This window comes from Moschus berezovskii, chromosome 9, assembly GCF_049115385.1.
Source record: "Moschus berezovskii isolate FMDL1 chromosome 9, NW_MosBer_1.0, whole genome shotgun sequence".
In the NCBI taxonomy this organism is placed as follows: domain Eukaryota; kingdom Metazoa; phylum Chordata; class Mammalia; order Artiodactyla; family Moschidae; genus Moschus; species Moschus berezovskii.
The window spans coordinates 49,563,214-49,581,810 of NC_142468.1; the positions used below are offsets into that span (position 1 = coordinate 49,563,214).

The window sequence follows — 18,597 nt, forward strand, 5'->3', positions numbered from 1 at the left end:
CTGCCAGATAGACCCCTGCTTAGCACCAGCATCCATGAGGGTCTTGTCCCCATTGCCACGGAGAGAGGGACCACTTCCTCTCTGTGCTTCACTTGTTTCCCCAAAGATGTCTTCACCAAACCTTTACTAGCTCACGTTTTTTAAGAGTTTTGGGGGGGATGTGGATCATTTTTCAAGTCTTTATTGAATTTGTTACAATACTGCTTCTGTTTTATGTTTTGTGTTTTTGGCCACAAGGTATGTGGGATCTTAGTTCCCCAGCCAAGGATGGAACCTGCACCCCCTGCACTGGAAGGCAAAGTCTTAACCACTAGACCATCAGGGAAGTCCCTATTAACTCACTCTTGATGAATCTAAATTTGTTCAAGCCATATCTACTTTCAAAACAAAATAAGAACACAAACCCCTCTTTCTTCTCTTCACACCCACGTTCTGGACAATGTTACTACACATTACCAAATCCACTTGCTCCCCCTCATCTCTCCCTCAGCCACTGCAATCTGACCTCTTCACCAATGCTTCTCTGAAACTGTCCTGGAGAAAGTCAAAGACAACTTTGTGGCTACATCTAATGAATACTTTCTAGTTCCCTATCTTATCTGACTTCTCTATACTATGATATTGTTGACAATACCTTTGTTCTTGAAACTCTGTCTGCTGTTGACAGTTTTCCTCTTATGTCTCTGCCTTTGCTGATTTTCTCTGATGTCTCTTTTCCTCCTGTCCATTCCTTAAATGTTGGTGTTCCCACATCCCCATGTGTGGCCACCATTCTTACCATTCTTTTGAATTTTCCATCTTGTTTAGTCCACAGCTCCACAGAAAGTAGATAGTCCCCAGATCTCCATCCTTTTAATCACCCTGAGCTATAAACCTCCCTTCCAGAGTATCATTCATGTGCATGCATAGCTCTGTCCCGCTGCCTGATCATTTCCCCTGGGGTGATTCCAGCACTTGCTCGACTAGCCTCTGTTGCTTGTCTTGCCCTCTTCTAGCTTACTATTCGGAGAAGGCAATGGCAAGCCACTTCAGTACTCTTGCCTGGAAAATCCCATGGATGGAGGAGCCTGGTAGGCTGCAGTCCATGGGGTCGCTAGGGGTCGGACAGACTGAGCGACTTCACTTTCTCTTTTCACTTTCACACATTGGAGAAGGAAATGGCAACCCACTCCAGTGTTCTTGCCTGGAGAATCCCAGGGACGGGGGAGCCTGGTGGGCTTCCGTCTATGGGGTCACACAGAGTCGGACACGACTGAAGTGACTTAGCAGCAGCAGCAGCAGCTTACTATTCATTCATACCATTTCCAGAAAGATCTGAGCAAAATATACTTGGTATTTTACTGTTAGCAGCCTTTAATGCCACCTTCCTTCATCACTGGACTTCAGATAAAACACCAAACAAATAGGCCCCTCATCATCTGGTTCCTCCCATCTCTCCAGACTTAGTTTTGCCTCTTGCATCCCTGTTGGCTCAGATGGTAAAGAATGTGCTTGCATCGTAGGTGACCTGGGTTGGAGTTCTTGGTTGGGAAGATCCCCTGGAGAAGGGAATGGCTACCCACTCCAGTATTCTTGCCTAATGAATTCCATGGTCAGAGGAACTTGGCGGGATACAGTCCATGGGGTTACAAAGAGTTGAACACGTAACACTTGCATCCTCTCATCCAGTACAACTGCTTGTATTTTCTCTAACATGTGCCCAGTTTGTCTCATTATTAGACTTTACATGTGTTACTCCCTCTGCTTGGAACTGTGTTTCCTTCTTCTCTGTGGCTGGCCAATCCCTCTACCCCTCCCATGCCCCTGCCCCCACTTCTCCCTGCTCTGGTTTCTACCTCTCTTCTCTGCTCACCTAGTGCTGTGGGCTTCCCTGGTCCATTTCACCCTTAGATTCTCTGCTCCTCGATGACAGGACCTACGTTCTTTTGCCTTGCATAGCACCAGACACATGGTCAGTGCTCAGTATCGAATAAATGAAAAAGTGTGTGATAAATATTCAACAGAAGACTTTTAATTAGTTTAGGAAATGAGTGCCCTGGCAACAGCCTAAATGTTCATCAATTTGGAACTTTAAGTGACTTATGAATTTACATTATGAATAAAATACAGCTACAAAGAAAAGTCACTATATATCTTGATATGCAAAACACCTCAAATATGTATTTGACAAGAGAAGAAAGGGAGTCACAAACCAACAAGTATAGCATGATCCCATTTAGGAAAAGACATAAACGGCATGTTCCAGGGGTTCCCAGGGGCTTCCCTAGTGGCCCAGATGGTAAAGAATCTGCCAGCAAATGCAGGAGACCTGGGTTCAATCCTTGGGTTGGGAAGATACCCTGGAGAACGGAATGGTTACTCACTCCAGTATTCTTGCAAGGAGAATTCCATAGACAGAGAAGCCTGGCAGGTTATATATAGTTCGTGGAGTTGAGAAGAGCTGGACATGATGAATGACTAACACTTTCACTTTTCAGGGATTCCTAACCCCTGGGGCATGAATAAGTGCTGGTCTGGGGAACTGGGCCACACAGCAGGAGGTGGGGGTGGGCGAGCCAGTGAAGCTTCATCTGCTATTCCCCATGACTTGCATTACTGGTGAACTATCCCTCCACCTGATCCCAAGATCCACAGAAAAATTGTGATCCATGAAATTGGTCCCTGGGGCCAAAAAGATTGGGGCCTGCTGATATATTCTACATCCCTTTAGACTCTTGTCCCTTTGTTCACCTATGTTTACTTAAGGTGAGGGGAGGGGACTATAAAAGGTGAGGGGGGATCCATGCTATGGAGGACTGTTTATTGCATTAACTTCTTAAATGATTGCTTTTCAACTCAACATCTATTCATTAATACTCTGTTAGTATGAAAACAAGGGCTTCCCTGGTAGCTCAGCTGGTAAAGAATCCACCTGCAATGCAGGAGACCCCAGTTCAATTTCTGGATCAGGAAGATCCCCTGGAGAAGGGATAGGTTACCCACTCCAGTATTCTTGGGCTTCCCTGGTGGCTCAGCTGGTAAAGAGTCCACCTGCAATGTGGGAGACCTGGATTTGATCACTGGGTTGGGAAGATCTCCTGGAGAAGGGAATGGCTACCCACTCCAGTATTCAGGCATGGAGAATTCCATGGAGTGTATAGTACATGGGGTTGCAAAGAGTCGGACATGACTGAGTGGCTTTCACTTTACTTCAGTATGAAAACATGGGCTTCCTTGGTGGCTCAGACAGTAAAGAATCTGTCTGTAATGCAGGAGACTTGGGTTCGATCCCTGGGTGGGGAAGATCCCCTGGAGAAGGAAATGGCAACCCACTCCAGTATTCTTGCCTGGAGAATTCCACGAACAGAGGAGCCTGGTGGGTTACAGTTCATGGAGTTGCAGAGTTGGACACAATTGAGCGAGTAACACTTTACTTCAGTATGAAAACATAATTTAAAATGGTTTTAAAAAGCAAATCACATACTACTTTTTTCTCTGATACAATAAGGCCCCTTTTTTCTCTGATATGATATGGACTGTGCTTTGAAACTATAGGATAGGAAACAAAAGAAAATGAATACCTCTTTAAAAGCAGCCATTTGCTTCTGGATTCGGTTTACAAATCGCCATTGTATTACAAGACTAAAAGAAATGAAACATTTTATCTTTTTCACAGGGAATAAGAAAAGATGTTAAGGTACACATATTCTCGTTAGAAACAAAATATAAAGACTAGTTAAGCCCAAGGCAAGAACGGAATGAGTGAGTAAAAGTATATAATTGTTATATATTGAGACTCTTACTCTAGAGAAAGAAAAAGAAGATACAAAGAATCTTCACAGAAAGAAGTATAAAATTATTTCCAATAAAGTATTTACTAAAAATAGTAACGTATAACAAAATACTTACTAAATATATTCCTTTTTGTTCTTATTGGTGACAACTATTTCTGATCCACCATTTTTCAACTCATGTTGATGTGTCTGAAATTAAGCATGATACCTTGTGTGTTATTTTAGTGAAAAAATAAAGTATACGTATTACAGCTATACAAGAAGCCTGGTGTTTTAAATTAAATCCACTCAAAAGCTAAGGAAACTTGAAATATTATTTTTACTAAAATATATATGGAATGAGTCAAAAGTCAAAGAAGCAGAAATTTTTTCTGAGAGGCAGCTTTTGTTACAGGAAAATAAATTTTAAAATAGAATGCAGAAATGTGTTGAGTACATGCATTAACGTCTAAATTCATAAAATTTTGCTTAAGTTATTAAACTTAAGTTCTAAAGCTTCACAATTTATGTACCATTTAAATAAATCAAAATTTACAAACCTGTCCAAAAAGTTCTTCATCTATGACAAACCTGAGGTCCAATTCTGTTGGATCATTTTCAAGAATCCATCTTAATGAATTGTAATACTCACTATCCTAGATGGGATAAATTGCACATTTAAAATTTGTGTACAGAAAAAAGATACCTGAATCTGCAAAGAAAGTAGCCGAAGATCTGAATAACTGGACAATAGATGAAAAGGTCAGATGGATCCCTTTTATACACACACACACACACACGTTACAAAAAGAGATGAATAGTAAGTACATGAGTATAAATACAGATATTGGGACTTCCCTGGCAGTCCAGTGGTTAGGATGCCATACCTCCACTGCAGGGGGGTGCGAGTTCCATACCTGGTTGGGGAACTAAGATCCAGCATGTCACAGGGTGTGGCCAAATAAAAGCATTTATCAATAGCACGGTGCTGCTTAAAAGTTTAGAAGTCTATTTCTGTTTGGAAGCCGTGGAGGTACAGATTTTTATTATCCAGTTAAAGGGTCAGTTCTGAGTCCTAACTTCCATGATACTCAGGGGCTCTCAGAACCTGTCCATATGGCCAATGAGACTGTTTGAAATGCTTAAGTAACTCTGAGGAGACTGCTATTTATACTTGGCCCTAAATTGAAGAAAAACCTCAAATTAAATACAGAACCTTAATTTTCTAACTCCAATAACTATTCAGTGTTATTATTTATAAAGAACTATACTGTTCATGGGCTTCCCACGTGGCACTAATGGTAAGGAACCCACCTGCCAATGCAGGAGACAAAAGAGATGCAGGTTCAATCCCTGGGTTGGGAAGATCCCCTGGAGGAGGGCATAGTAGCCTACTCCAGTATTCTTGCCTGGAGAACCCCATGGACAGAGGAGCCTGGAGGGCTAGAGTTCATAGGGTCGCAAAGAGGCAGACACGAAGCAACTAAGCATGCATGCACACAATGTTCATACTGATAATATGTCATAAGAAAGGGTACCATGGAAGAGCTCTTGGAATCCATGTGTTCTACACGTTGTATGATGCTATTCAGCATGGGTTATAAGGGTATAGTCAAGGATGTAATTCTTGGGTTTCTGTTTCTCTGTAATAGCCTAATTTCAAAACTTTGTTTGGACTGCCAGTTTGAAAACACGTCATTCATCACAAATGATCACAATTCAAATACTGACACAAGAGACACATAAAATTATTGTATATAGCATGCTGAATTATTTAGGGAGAAATTTACTCATACCTGAAACTTTCTTTGAAATGCAGCAAAGAAATAAGATGGATTGATGGATAGGGAGCAAATATGTGGATAGATATGTCATGAAGTAAGTATGAATAAAAAGCCAATTGTGGAATCTGGGTGGTAGATATACACATATCCACTGTAAAACTTTTTCAACTCTATTATATGTTAGTAAATTTTTTAAAATAAAATGTTGGGGGAAATGTTCATTTATATTTGGAACATCTGTTGATTTAATCATTAAAAAGTAAGTCTCTAAAATATTCAGTTGCCTGTTAAATTATACTTTATATGATAAGTGAAAAAGACATACCACTGATTCCATATCATGAAGTGTTATTGGCTTGTGCAGCATCATCTTATAAAATGGGCGGATGAAAAAACCTTGCAAAAAATCAAATATATTTAAAATGATTACCAAGTAAAAGAAATCAGATAATTACATACCAAAAAGTTTTAGGCTTAATACTAACCATCTGAGTAAAGTAAATTAGAAAGAGAAAAACAAATATTGTATATTAATACATATAAATCTATACATATAATCTATAAAAATGGTACTGATGAACTTATTTGCAAGGCAGGAATAGAGACGCAGACATAGAGAACAGACTTGCAGACACAGTGGGGGAAGGAGAGGGTGGGATGAATTGAGAGAGTAGCATTAAAACATATACACTACCAGTGGGCAATACTAAGATGGCAGAGGAATAGGACAGGGAAACCACTTTCTCCCCCACAAATTCATCAAAAGGTCATTTGAATGCTGAGCAAATACCACAAAACAACTTCTGGATGCTGGCAGAAGACACCGGGCACCCAGAAAGGCAGCTCATTGTCTTTGAAAGGAGGTAGGACAAAAGATAAAAAGAGAGACAAAAGAGTTAGGGATGCAGACGCATCCCGGGGAGGGAGTCGTAAAAGAGAAGTTTTCAAACACCAGGAAACCCTCTCACCAGCGGGTCTGTGGGGAGTTTTGGAATCTCAGAGGGCAACATAACCGGGAGGAAAAAAATAAATAAATAAAACCCACAGATTACACGCCTAACTGCAACTCCCAGGAGAGAAGTAGCCCAGACGCTGGTGTCCACCACCAGCAAGCGGGGGCTGAACAGGGAGGCGCGGGCTGCATTGCTTAGGGTAAGGACTGCGCCTGAATGCCCTAAGGGCAATCTGAGAACCCTAATGTGAGATAGCAATCCAAACTGTGGGACAGCCAGAGAGTGGAAAAAGAGTAGAGAGAGAGAGAGAACTTTCCTACAAAAAGCTCTAACCTAAGGCACTGCCAGGTCTGCTTACAGAACAGAGGTCTGAGCAAATACCAGAGGAGAGCTAGCCAACAGTGGATTGGCCCATCCTCTGCTGGAGGCAGAGAGGCAGGCAGGCGACAGCCAGAGCCAGAAGGCAAGAGGCAAACTCAGCCCCAGAGATGGCATCCTTTACCAAACTGCAAGCAGGCTCCCAGTTGCTCACCAAGTCTTCCTGGGATCCTGGTGGTTGACATCCGCCAGGAGGGTCACAGCCAGAGATCAGCTCCCCAGAGGAGACACAGGGCACACCTGAGATGGCACTCCCACTGGGCACCCAGGAAACTGAGCGGCTGGGATGGAGAAGGTGATAAGACGCACTGCCCCACCTGGGGAGTGTGCACTTGCCAAGCACCTGGTCACCTGAGCTGCTCAGACCTGGGAAGGGCACAAAACACAGGCCCAACCGAGTCGGTGCCTTTGTGGAGTACCCGGGAACCTGAACCTGAGCAGCTTAGACCTAGAAAGTGCACGCAACCTAGGGCCGCCTTAGACAGTTCCCCTGCAGAGCAACCTGGAGCCTGAGCAATGTAGACCAGGAAAGCACACATGCTGTGAGTGTGGGCAAACCCAGTGTGGCCCAGACACTGCGAGCACTCCCCACACATGCCAGTGATGTTTGTTTGCAGTGTTCCTCCCTCCCCGCAGTACAACTGAACAAGCGAGCCTAAATAAATGACCACTTTCACCCCCTTGTATTAGGGCAGAAGTTACATACTGAAGAGACTTGCAAACAGAGGAAGCCAAAATAAACAAAGAAGAGGGAACCAGTTTGGAAGTGACAGGCGCAACAGATTAAAACCCTGTAGTTAGCACTGGCTACATTGGAAGGTTCCTATGGACACGGGGGGAGAAGGCAATGGAAACCCACTCCAGTACTCTTGACTGGAAAATCCCATGGATACAGGAGCCTGGTAGGCTGCAGTCCATGGGGTCATAAAGAGTTGGACACGACTGAGTGACTTCACTTTCACTTTTCACTTTCATGCATTGAGAAGGAAATGGCAACCCACTCCAGTGTTCTTGTCTGGAGAATCCCAGGGACAGGGGAGCCTGGTGGGCTGCCATCTGTGGGGTCGCACAGAGTTGGACACGACTGAAGTGACTTAGCAGCAGCAGCATAGACCCTGGAAAGAAGTATAAGCTGAAACAAGGAACTATCTGAAACTGAACTGACCCCACACTGCCCTCAACAGCTCCAGAGAAATTCCTAGATATATTTTACTATTATCATTTAAAAATTTTTAAGTTCCTTATTATTTCTTTAATTTTCATTTTTAAAACCTACTATCATCTTGCAAATGAAACACCCTATTTTTAAAGCACATTTCATATGTATATATTTATAACTTTTGCGATTTTTTTTGTTTTTGTTTTTTGTTTTTTTCTTTAATATTGTATTTTTGAGAGTCTAACCTCTACTCTTGATTTTTAATCTTTGCTTTCTGGTATTTGTTATCAATTCTGTGCCTTTAAGAATCCAATCATCAGTACCCATTTTTACTCAGGAGTGTGATTACTGGCTTGATTGCTTGCTCCACTTTTGACAGTCCTTTTTCTCCCCCAGGTCACCTCTATCTCCTCCCTCCCCCTTCTCTTCTCAACTCTGTGAATCTCTGTGGGTGCTCCAGGCTGTGAAGAACACTTAGGGAACTGATTACTGGTTAGATCCGTCTCTCTCCTTTTGACTCCCCCACCTCCTCCTGGTCACCTCTGTCTCCTTCCTCCCTCTTCTCTTCTCTGTGTAACTCCATGAACCTCTCTGAGTGTTCCAGACTGTGGCGAGCACGTAGGGAAGTGATTACTGGCTAGCTTGCTCTCTCCCCTTTTGACTCCCCCTCTTCTCTTCCTGGTCACCTCTATCTCCCTCCTCCCTCTTCTCTTCTCCATGTAACTCTGGGAAACTTTCTGGGTGTCCCCCACTTTGGAGAATCTTTTCACCATTAACCTAGATGTTTTATCAACAGTGCTATACAGATGGAGAAGTCTTGGGGCTACTGTAAGAATAAGACTGAAAGCCAGAGGCAGGAGGCTTAAATCCAAAACTTGAGAACACCAGAAAACTCTTGACTCCAGGGAACATTAATCGACAAGAGCTCATCCAAAAGCCCCCACACCTACACTGAAACCAAGCTCCACCCTAGAGTTAACAAGTTTCAGAGCAAGACATACCAAGCTAATTCTCCAACAACACAAGGACATAACCCTGAGCACAAAAATACAGGCAGCCAAAAGTCACACCAAACCTATAGACACCTCAAAACTTACTATTGGATACTTCATTGAACTCCAGAGAGAAGAGATCCAGCTCCACCCACCAGAACACGGATGCAAGCTTCCCTAACCAGGAAACCTTGACAAGCCACTCATCCAACCCCACCCACAGGGAGGAACCTCCACAATAAAGAGGAACCACAAACTTCCAGCATACAAAAAGGCCACCCCAAACACAGCAACCTAAACAAGGTGAAAAGGCAGAGAAATATTCAGCAGGTAAAGTAACATGATAAAAGCCCACCAAACCAAACAAAAGAGGAGGAAATAGGGAGTCTACCTGAAAAAGAATTCAGAATAATGATAGTAAATAAGATCCAAAATCTTGAAAACAAAATGGAGTTACAGATAAATAGTCTGGAGACAAGGATTGAGAAGATGCAAGAAAAGTTTAACAAGGACCTAGAAGAAATAAAAAAGAGTCAATCAATAAGGAATAATGCAATAACTGAGATCAAAAGCACTCTGGAGGGAAAACCAACAGTAGAATAACTGAGGCAGAAGATAGGCTAAGTGAAGTGGAAGATACAATGGTGGAAATAAATGAAGCAGAGAGGAAAAAAGAAGTAAAAGAAATGAGGACAACCTCAGAGACCTCTGGGACAATGTCAAACACCCCAACATTCGAATCATAGAAGTCTCAGAAGAAAAAGACAAAAAGAAACGCCATTAGACAAAGTTGAGGAGATAATAGTTGAAAACTTCCCTAAAATGGGGAAGAAAATAGCCACCCAAGTCCAAGAAACCCAGAGAGTCCCAAACAGGATAAACCCAAGGCGAAACACTCTAAGACACATATCAATCAAATTAACGAAGATCAAACACAAAGAACAAATATTAAAAGCAGCAAGGGAAAAACAACAAATAACTCACAAGGGGATCCCCAAAAGGATAACAGCTGATCTTCAATAGAAATTCTTCAAGCCAGAAGGGAATGGCAGGACATACTTAAAGTGATGAAAGAGAAAAACCTACAACCCAGATTACTGTACCTTGCAAGGATCTCAGTCACATATAAAGGAGAAATCAAAAGCTTTACAGACAACCAAAAGCTCAGAGAATTCAGCATCACCAAACCAGCTCTTCAACAAATGCTAAAGGATCTTTTCTAAACAGGAAACACAGAAAAGGTTTATAAACTCAAACCCAAAACAACAAAGTAAATGGCAACACGACCATACTTAAATGTAAATGGGCTGAATGCCCCAACCAAAAGACAAAGAAGGGCAGAATGGATACAAAAACAAGACCCCTATATATGCTGTCTACAAGAGACCCACCTCAAACCTAGGGACACATATAGACTGAAAGTGAAGGGCTGGAAAAAGATATTTCATGCAAATGGAGACCAAAATAAAGCAAGAGTAGCATGCCTAGAAAATCGCATGGACAAAGGAGCCTGGTGGGCTGCAGTCCATGGGGTCGCTACTAGTCGGACACGACTGAGTGACTTCACTTTCACACACTGGAGAAGGAAATGGCAACCCACTCCAGTGTTCTTGCCTGGAGAATCCCAGGGACGGTGGAGCCTGGTTGGCTGCCATCTATGGGGTCACACAGAGTTGGACATGACTGAAGCGACTTAACAGCAGCAGCAGCAGCAACAATACTCACATCAGATAAAATAGACTTTGAAATAAAGGCCGTGAAAAGAGACAAAGACACTACATAATGATCAAAGGATCAATCCAAGACGAAGATATAACAATTATAAATATATATGCACCCAACATAGGAGCACCACAATATGTAAGGCACATGCTAACAAGTATGAAAGGGGAAATAAACAGTAATACCATAATAGTGGGAGACTTTAATAACCCACTCACACCTATGGATAGATCAGCTAAACAGAAAATTAGCAAGGAAACACAAAGTTTAAAAGATACAATGGACCAGTTAGACCTAATTGATATCTATAGGACATTTTACCCTAAAACAATGAATTTCACCTGTTTCTCAAGAGTACATATAACCTTCTCCAGGATAGATCACATCCTGGGCCATAAATCTAGCCTTAGTAAATTCAAAAAAATTGAAATCATCTCAAGCATCTTTTCTGACCACAATGTGGTAAGATTAGATGTCAACTACAGGAAAAAAACTATTAAAAATACAAACATATGGAGGCTAAACAACACACTTCTGAATAACCAACAAATCACAGAAGAAATAAAAATATGCATAGAAACAAATGAAAATGAAAACACAACAACCCAAAGCCTATGGGATTCAGTAAAAGCAGTGCTCAGGGGAAGGTTTATAGCAATACAAGCCTACCTCAAGAAACAGGAGAGAAATCAAATAAATAACCTAACTCTACACCTAAAGCAACTAGAAAAAGAAGAAATGAAGCACCCTGGGGTTAGGAGAAGGAAAGAAATCATAAAAATTAGGGCAGAAATAAATGAAAAAGAAACAAAAGAGACATAGCCAAAATCAAAAAAGCTAAAAGCTGGTTCTTTGAGAAGATAAATAAAATAGACAAACCATTAGCCAGACTCATCAAGAAAAAAAGGGAGAAGAATCAAATCAACAAAATTAGAAATGGAATTGGAGAAATCACAACAGACAACACAGAAATACAAAGGATCATAAGAGACTACTATCAGCAACTATATGCCAATAAAATGTACAACTTGGAAGAAATGGACAAATTCTTAGAAAAGTATAACTTTTCAAAACGGAATCAGGAAGAAATAGAAACTCTTAATAGACCCATCATAAGCACGGAAATAAAAACTAATCAGAAATCTTCCAACAAACAAAAGTCCAGGACCAGATGGCTTCACAGCTGAATTCTACCAAAAATTTAGAGAAGATCTAACAGCTATCCTATTCAAACTCTTCCAGAAAATTGCAGAGGAAGGTAAACTTCCAAACTCACTCGATGAGGCCACTATCACCCTAAAACCAAAACCAGACAAAGATGCCACAAAAAAGGAAAACTACAGGCCAATATCACTGATGAACAAAGATGCAAAAATCCTTAACAAAACTCTAGCAATCAGAATCCAACAACATATTAAAAAAGTGGGCTTTATCCCCGGGATACAAGGATTCTTCAATATTCAGAAATCAATCAATGTGATACACCACATTAACAAATTGAAAGATAAAAACCGTATGATTAACTCAATAGATGCAGAGAAAGCCTTTGACAAAATTCAACATCCATTTATGATAAAAACCCTCCAGAAGGCGGGAATAGAAGGGACATTCCTCAATATAATAAAAGCCATATATAATAAACCCACAGCAAACATTATCCTCAATGGTGAAAAATTGAAAGCATTTCCCCTAAAGTCAGGAACAAGACAAGGGTGCCCACTCTCACCACTACTATTCAACATAGTTTTGGAAGTTTTAGCCACAGCAATCAGGGAAGAAAAAGAAATAAAAGGAATCTAGATTGGAAAAGAAGAAGTAAAACTCTCACTGTGTGTAGATGACATGATCCTCTACATAGAAAACCCTAAAGACTCCACCGGAAAATTACTAGAGCTAATCAATGAATATAGTAAAGTGGCAGGATATAAAATTAACACACAGAAATCCCTTGCATTCCTATACACTAACAATGAGAAAACAGAGAAATTAAGGAAACAATTCCATTCGTCATTGCAATGAAAAGAATAAAATACTTAGGAATAAATCTACCTAAAGATACAAAAGAGCTATATATAGAAAACTATAAAACACTGATGAACAAAATCAAAGATGACACAAATTGATGGAGAAATATACCATGTTCATGGATCGGAAGAATCAATATAGTGAAAATGAGTGTACTATCCAAAGCTATCTATAGATTCAGTGCAATCCCTATCAAGCTGCCAACGGAATTTTCCGAGAACTAGAAAAAATAATTCCACAATTTGTATGGAAATACAAAAAACCTCAAATAGCCAAAGCAATCTTGAGAAAGAAGAATGGAACTGGAGGAATCAACCTGCCTGACTTCAGTCTCTACTACAAAGCCACAGTCATCAAGACAGTATGGTACTTGCACAAAGACAGAAACTTAGATCAATGTAACAAAATAGAAAGCCCAGAGATAAATCCACGCACCTATGGAAGTCAAGAAACACCTGGAGTAACAGGCAAATTTGGCCTTGGAGCACGAAATGAAGCAGGGCAAAGGCTAATAGAGTTTTGCCAAGAGAACGCACTGGTCATAGCAGACACCCTCTTCCAACAACACAAGAGAAGACTCTACACATGGACATCACCAGATGGTCAACACCGAAATCAGATTGATTATATTCTTTGCAGCCAAAGATGGAGAAGCTCTATACAGTTAGCAAAAACAAGACCAGGAGCTGACTGTGGCTCAGATCATGAACTCCTTATTGCCAAATTCAAACTTAAATTGAAGAAAGTAGGGAAAACCACTAGACCATTCAGATATGACCTAAATCAAATCCCTTATGATTATACAGTGGAAGTAAGAAATAGATTTAAGGGGCTAGATCAGATAGATAGAGTGCCTGATGAACTCTGGATGGAGGTTCATGACATTGTAAAGGAGACAGGGACCAAGACCATCCCCATGGAAAAGAAATGCAAAAAAGCAAAATGGCTGTCTGAGGAAGCCTTACAAATAGCTGTGAAAAGAAGAGACGCAAAAAGCAAAGGAGAAAAGGAAAGATATAAGCATCTGAATGCAGAGTTCCAAAGAATAGCAAGCAGAGATAAGAAAGCCTTCCTCAGCGATCAATGCAAAGAAATAGAGGAAAACAACAGAATAGGAAAAACAAGAGATCTTTTCAAGAAAATTAGAGATATCAAGGGAACATTTCATGCAAAGATGGGCTCCATAAAGGACAGAAATGGTATGGACCTAACAGAAGCAGAAGATATTAAGAAGAGGTGGCAAGAATACACAGAAGAATTGTACAAAAAAGATCTTCATGATGAAGATAATCATGATGGTGTGATCACTCACCTGGAACCAGACAACTTGGAATGTGAAGTCAAGTGGGCCTTAGAGAGCATCACTACAAACAAAGCTAGTGGAGGTGATGGAATTCCAGTTGAGCTATTTCAAATCCTGAAAGATGATGCTGTGAAAGTGCTGCACTCAATATGCCAGCAAATTTGGAAAACTCAGCAGTGGCCACAGGACTGGAAAAGGTCAGTCTTCATCCCAATCCCAAAGAAAGGCAATGCCAAAGAATGCTCCAACTACTGCACAATTGCACTCATCTCACACGTGAGTAAAGTCATGCTGAAAATTCTCCAAGCCAGGCTTCAGCAATATGTGAACCATGAACTTCCAGATGTTCAAGCAGGTTTTAGAAAAGGCAGAGGCACCAGAGATCAAATTGCCAACATCCGCTGGATCATGGAGAAAGCAAGAGAGTTCCAGGAAAACATCTATTTCTGCTTCATTGACTATGCCAAGGCCTTTGACTGTGTGGACCACAATAAACTGTGGAACATTCTGAAAGAGATGGGAATCCCAGACCACCTGACCTGCCTCTTGAGAAACCTGTATGCAGGTCAGGAAACAACAGTTAGAACTGGACATGGACCAACAGACTGGTTCCAAACAGGAAAAGGAGTACATCAAGGTTGTATATTGTCACCCTGCTTATTTAACTTCTCTGCAGAGTACATCATGAGGAATGCTGGGCTGGAAGAAGCACAAGCTGGAATCAAGATTGCCGGGAGAAATATCAAGAACCTAAGATATGCAGATGACACCAACCTTATGGCAGAAAGTGAAGAGGAACGCAAAGGTCTCTTGATGAAAGTGAAAGAGGAGAGTGAAAAGGTTGGCTTGAAGCTCAACATTCAGAAAACGAAGATCATGGCATCTGGTCCCATCACTTCATGGGAAATAGATGGGGAAACAGTGGAAACAGTATCAGGCTTTATTTTTTGGGGCTCCAAAATCACTGTGGATGCTGATTGCAGCCATGAAATTAAAAGACGCTTACTCCTTGGAAGGAAAGTTATGACCAACCTAGATAGCATATTAAAAAGCAGAGACATTACTTTGCCAACCAAGGTCCATCTAGTCAAGGCAATGGTTTATCCCGTGGTCATGTATGGATGTGAGAATTGGACTGTGAAGAAGGCTGATTGCCAAAGAATTGATGCTTTTGAACTGTGGTGCTTGAGAAGACTCTTGAGAGTCCCTTGGACTGCAAGGAGATCCAACCAGTCCATTCTAAAGGAGATCAATCCTGGGTGTTCACTGGAAGGACTGATGCTAAAGCTGAAACTCCAATACTTTGGCCACCTCATGCGATGAGTTGAGTCACTGGAAAAGACTCTGATGCTGGGAGGGATTGGGGGCGGGAGGAGAAGGGGACGACAGAGAATGAGCTGGCTGGATGGCATCACCGACTTGATGGACATGAGTTTGAGTGTACTCCCGGAGTTGGTGATGGACAGGGAGGCCTGGTGTGCTGTGATTCATGGGGTCGCAAAGAGTCAGACACGACTGAGCAACTGAACTGAACTGAACTGATAGACACCTTATCTTTGACAAAGGAGGCAAGAATATACAATGGGAGAAAAGACAAACTCTTTAACAAGTGGTGCTGGAAAAACCGGTCAACCACTAGTAAAAGAATGAATCTAGAACACTTTCTAACACCATACACAAAAATAAACTCAAAATGGATTAAAGATCTAAATGTAAGACCAGAAACTATAGAACTCCTAGTGGAAAACAGGCAAAACACTCTTACGTAAAAAATAGCAGGATCCTCTATGACTCACCTCCCAGAGTAATGGAAATAAAAGCAAAAATAAACAAATGGGACCTAATTAAAAGCTTTTGCACAATGAAGGAAACTATAAGCAAGATGAAAAGACAGTCTTAAGAATGGGAGAAAATAATAGCAAATGAAGCAACTGACAAAGAATTAATCTCAAAAATATACAAGCAACTCCTGCAGCTCAATTCCAGAAAAATAGGCGATCCAATCAAAAAACGGGCCAAAGAACTAAACAGACATCTCTCCAAAGAAGACATATAGATGGCTAACAAACACATGAAAAGATGCTCAACATCACTCATTATCAGAGAAATGCAAATCAAAACCACAATGGTGTACCCCAATGTTCATCGCAGCACTGTTTACAATAGCCAGAACATGAAAGCAACCTAGATGTCCATTGGCAGACGAATGAATAAGAAAGCTGTGGTACATATACACAATGGAATATTACTCAGCTATTAAAAAGAATGCATTTGAGTCAGTTCTAATGAGGTGGATGAAACTGGAGCCTATTATACAGAGTGAAGTAAGCCAGAAAGAAAAACACCAATACAGTACCAATACAGTATACTAACGCATATATATGGAATTTAGAAAGATGGTAATGATGACCCTATATGCGAGACAGCAAAAGAGACACAGATGCAAAGAACAGACTTTTGGACTCTGTGGGAGAAGGTGAGGGTGGGATGATTTGAAAGAATAGCATTGAAACATGTATATTATCATATGTGAAACAGATTGCCAGTCCAGGTTCAATGTATGAAACAGGGTGCTCAGGGCGGGTGCACTGAGATGACCTTGAGGGATGGGATGGAAAGGGAGGTGGAGGGATGGTCAGGATGGGGAACACATGTACACCCATGGTTGATTCATGTGAATGTATGGCAAAAACCACCATAACACTGTAAAGTAATTAGCCTCCAATTAAAATGAATTTTTAAAAAAAGACATATACACTACCATGTGTAAAATAAGATAGCTAGTGGGAAGATGCTGTATAACACAGGGAGCTCAGTTCAGCTCTGTGGCAACTGAGGGGGGTAGAGTGGGGGGTTGGGTGGAAGGGAGACTCATGAGGGAGGGGATATATACATATATATACACACACACACACGGCTGATTCACATTGATGTATTGTAGAAACCAACACAATATGTAAAAGCAATTATCCTCCAATTAAAAAGAAATACTAACCATCCAACAGTTTGCCATGATACACTGCCATCCCAGCTACCCGACCAATAAACTTGAAGTAAGAGAGGTGATCTTCATTACATAGTCCAGAATTGGGATTTATCTGTAGGGTATAATTATCCCTGTAAAGATAACCACATTTAAATTCTCCTTTCTATATTTCATATAAAAATGTTAATATGACAAGTAATTGGAAATTGTCTCCCTCTTTTTACAGTTGTTCAACTCTATTACAACCATATTAGACCACTGGATTTAATGGTTTTAAAATAGTCATTTTGTTCAACAGGTGGAAACAATCCAAATGTTTTTGAAAGCTAAATGGATAAATAAAGGTGGTATAGACACATAATGGGATATTACACAGGCTTCAAAAGGAAGGAAATTCTACTACATACTGCTACATGGATAAACCTTGAGAACACTATGCTAATGAAGTTAAGTCAGTTATAAAAGGTCAAATACTGTATAATTCTACTTACACAAGGTTAAACAGAAAGTGGAATGGTTAATGCCAGGGAATGGGGGAGATCACGTTTAAAGGATACAGTTTCAGTATTGGATGATGAAAAAGTTCTGGAGGTAGACGGTGGTAATGGTTGCACAACAACGAATGCACTTAACATGATACGAATGGTAAATTTTATGTTATGTATAGTTCACTATAACTTTTAAAAGTTATTTCTGAAACATTAGTTACCCTCTCCCCTTTTCTAACACATTGTGACTTACATTTCCCTCCCATCACATTACTCTGTTATTTTCAAAACAGATTTTTTTTTTTTCTGTACAGTCACTGTAAAGGTACTTACGTAGCAGAATATTCAAACAACCCATAATAAGGGTTAAACATTTCCTTTGAAATCAGAAAGAACCATTCTCTGGCAACTCCTCCATAATCTAGTCCCTTTTCACCATCAAACTCAATCCACAGTCTAGCCTTGAGGAAGTCTGCTCTCTTGACCCCCATAATCCTCCTGTAAGAGTCCTCAAGAACAGTTGCACGGCGAAGTTTCATTTCAAATTTGTTTGGAATGTCATTCTGAAAATCCAGAGAAGAGAGACTGTTTAAATCAGTTCAACACACATTTCTCTCATGAATGTTATAAAATACACTGTATTCTATTCCTGTGCCCAAGATCCTTTTTCAGGGATAATAGGCCTAGGTATATTGTCTTGCATTCCCTCCACAGTATTAAAGAACTCATGCATTTTCTCTAGTCACGTAATAACAAAGACTTCTCATTTTCACATGTGAAGAAGCAGCTACTGTCATATGACAGTAACACTCACATGAAGGCATTTCATGAGCAGTCATTTTCACCTTAAGACCCAAGAAAGACATTCTGTGACCAACAGTCAGTCAAGTCACTGCCTGCTATCAATACTTGTCTGCCTGTCAGCTTAGAGTTCTCCCCTGCCCTCCATATTTCCTCTCTGGAGCCTGTCTACTTCACTCATTAACAGGTGCAAACTTTTACAGACTGTGGCAGCACTGTTCCCAGAATTTTAATGGATTAACTCATTTACTCCT

General features: G+C 40.8%; 1 protein-coding gene across 4 annotated transcripts in view; it reads right to left on the reverse strand.

The window, feature by feature from the left end:
* The window catches only part of NEDD4 (NEDD4 E3 ubiquitin protein ligase), a 152,474-nt gene that overhangs the window by 7,923 nt on the left and 125,954 nt on the right, over positions 1-18,597 (reverse strand). For all 4 annotated transcript variants that reach the window (XM_055435588.2, XM_055435587.2, XM_055435586.2 and 1 more), the window contains 6 exons: positions 17,876-18,105; positions 17,064-17,185; positions 5,862-5,932; positions 4,313-4,408; positions 3,889-3,962; positions 3,561-3,621 (listed from right to left, as the gene is read on the reverse strand). In XM_055435588.2, the coding sequence (XP_055291563.1) occupies positions 3,561-3,621; positions 3,889-3,962; positions 4,313-4,408; positions 5,862-5,932; positions 17,064-17,185; positions 17,876-18,105 (654 nt within the window). The remainder of the gene's footprint in view (positions 1-3,560; positions 3,622-3,888; positions 3,963-4,312; positions 4,409-5,861; positions 5,933-17,063; positions 17,186-17,875; positions 18,106-18,597) is intronic.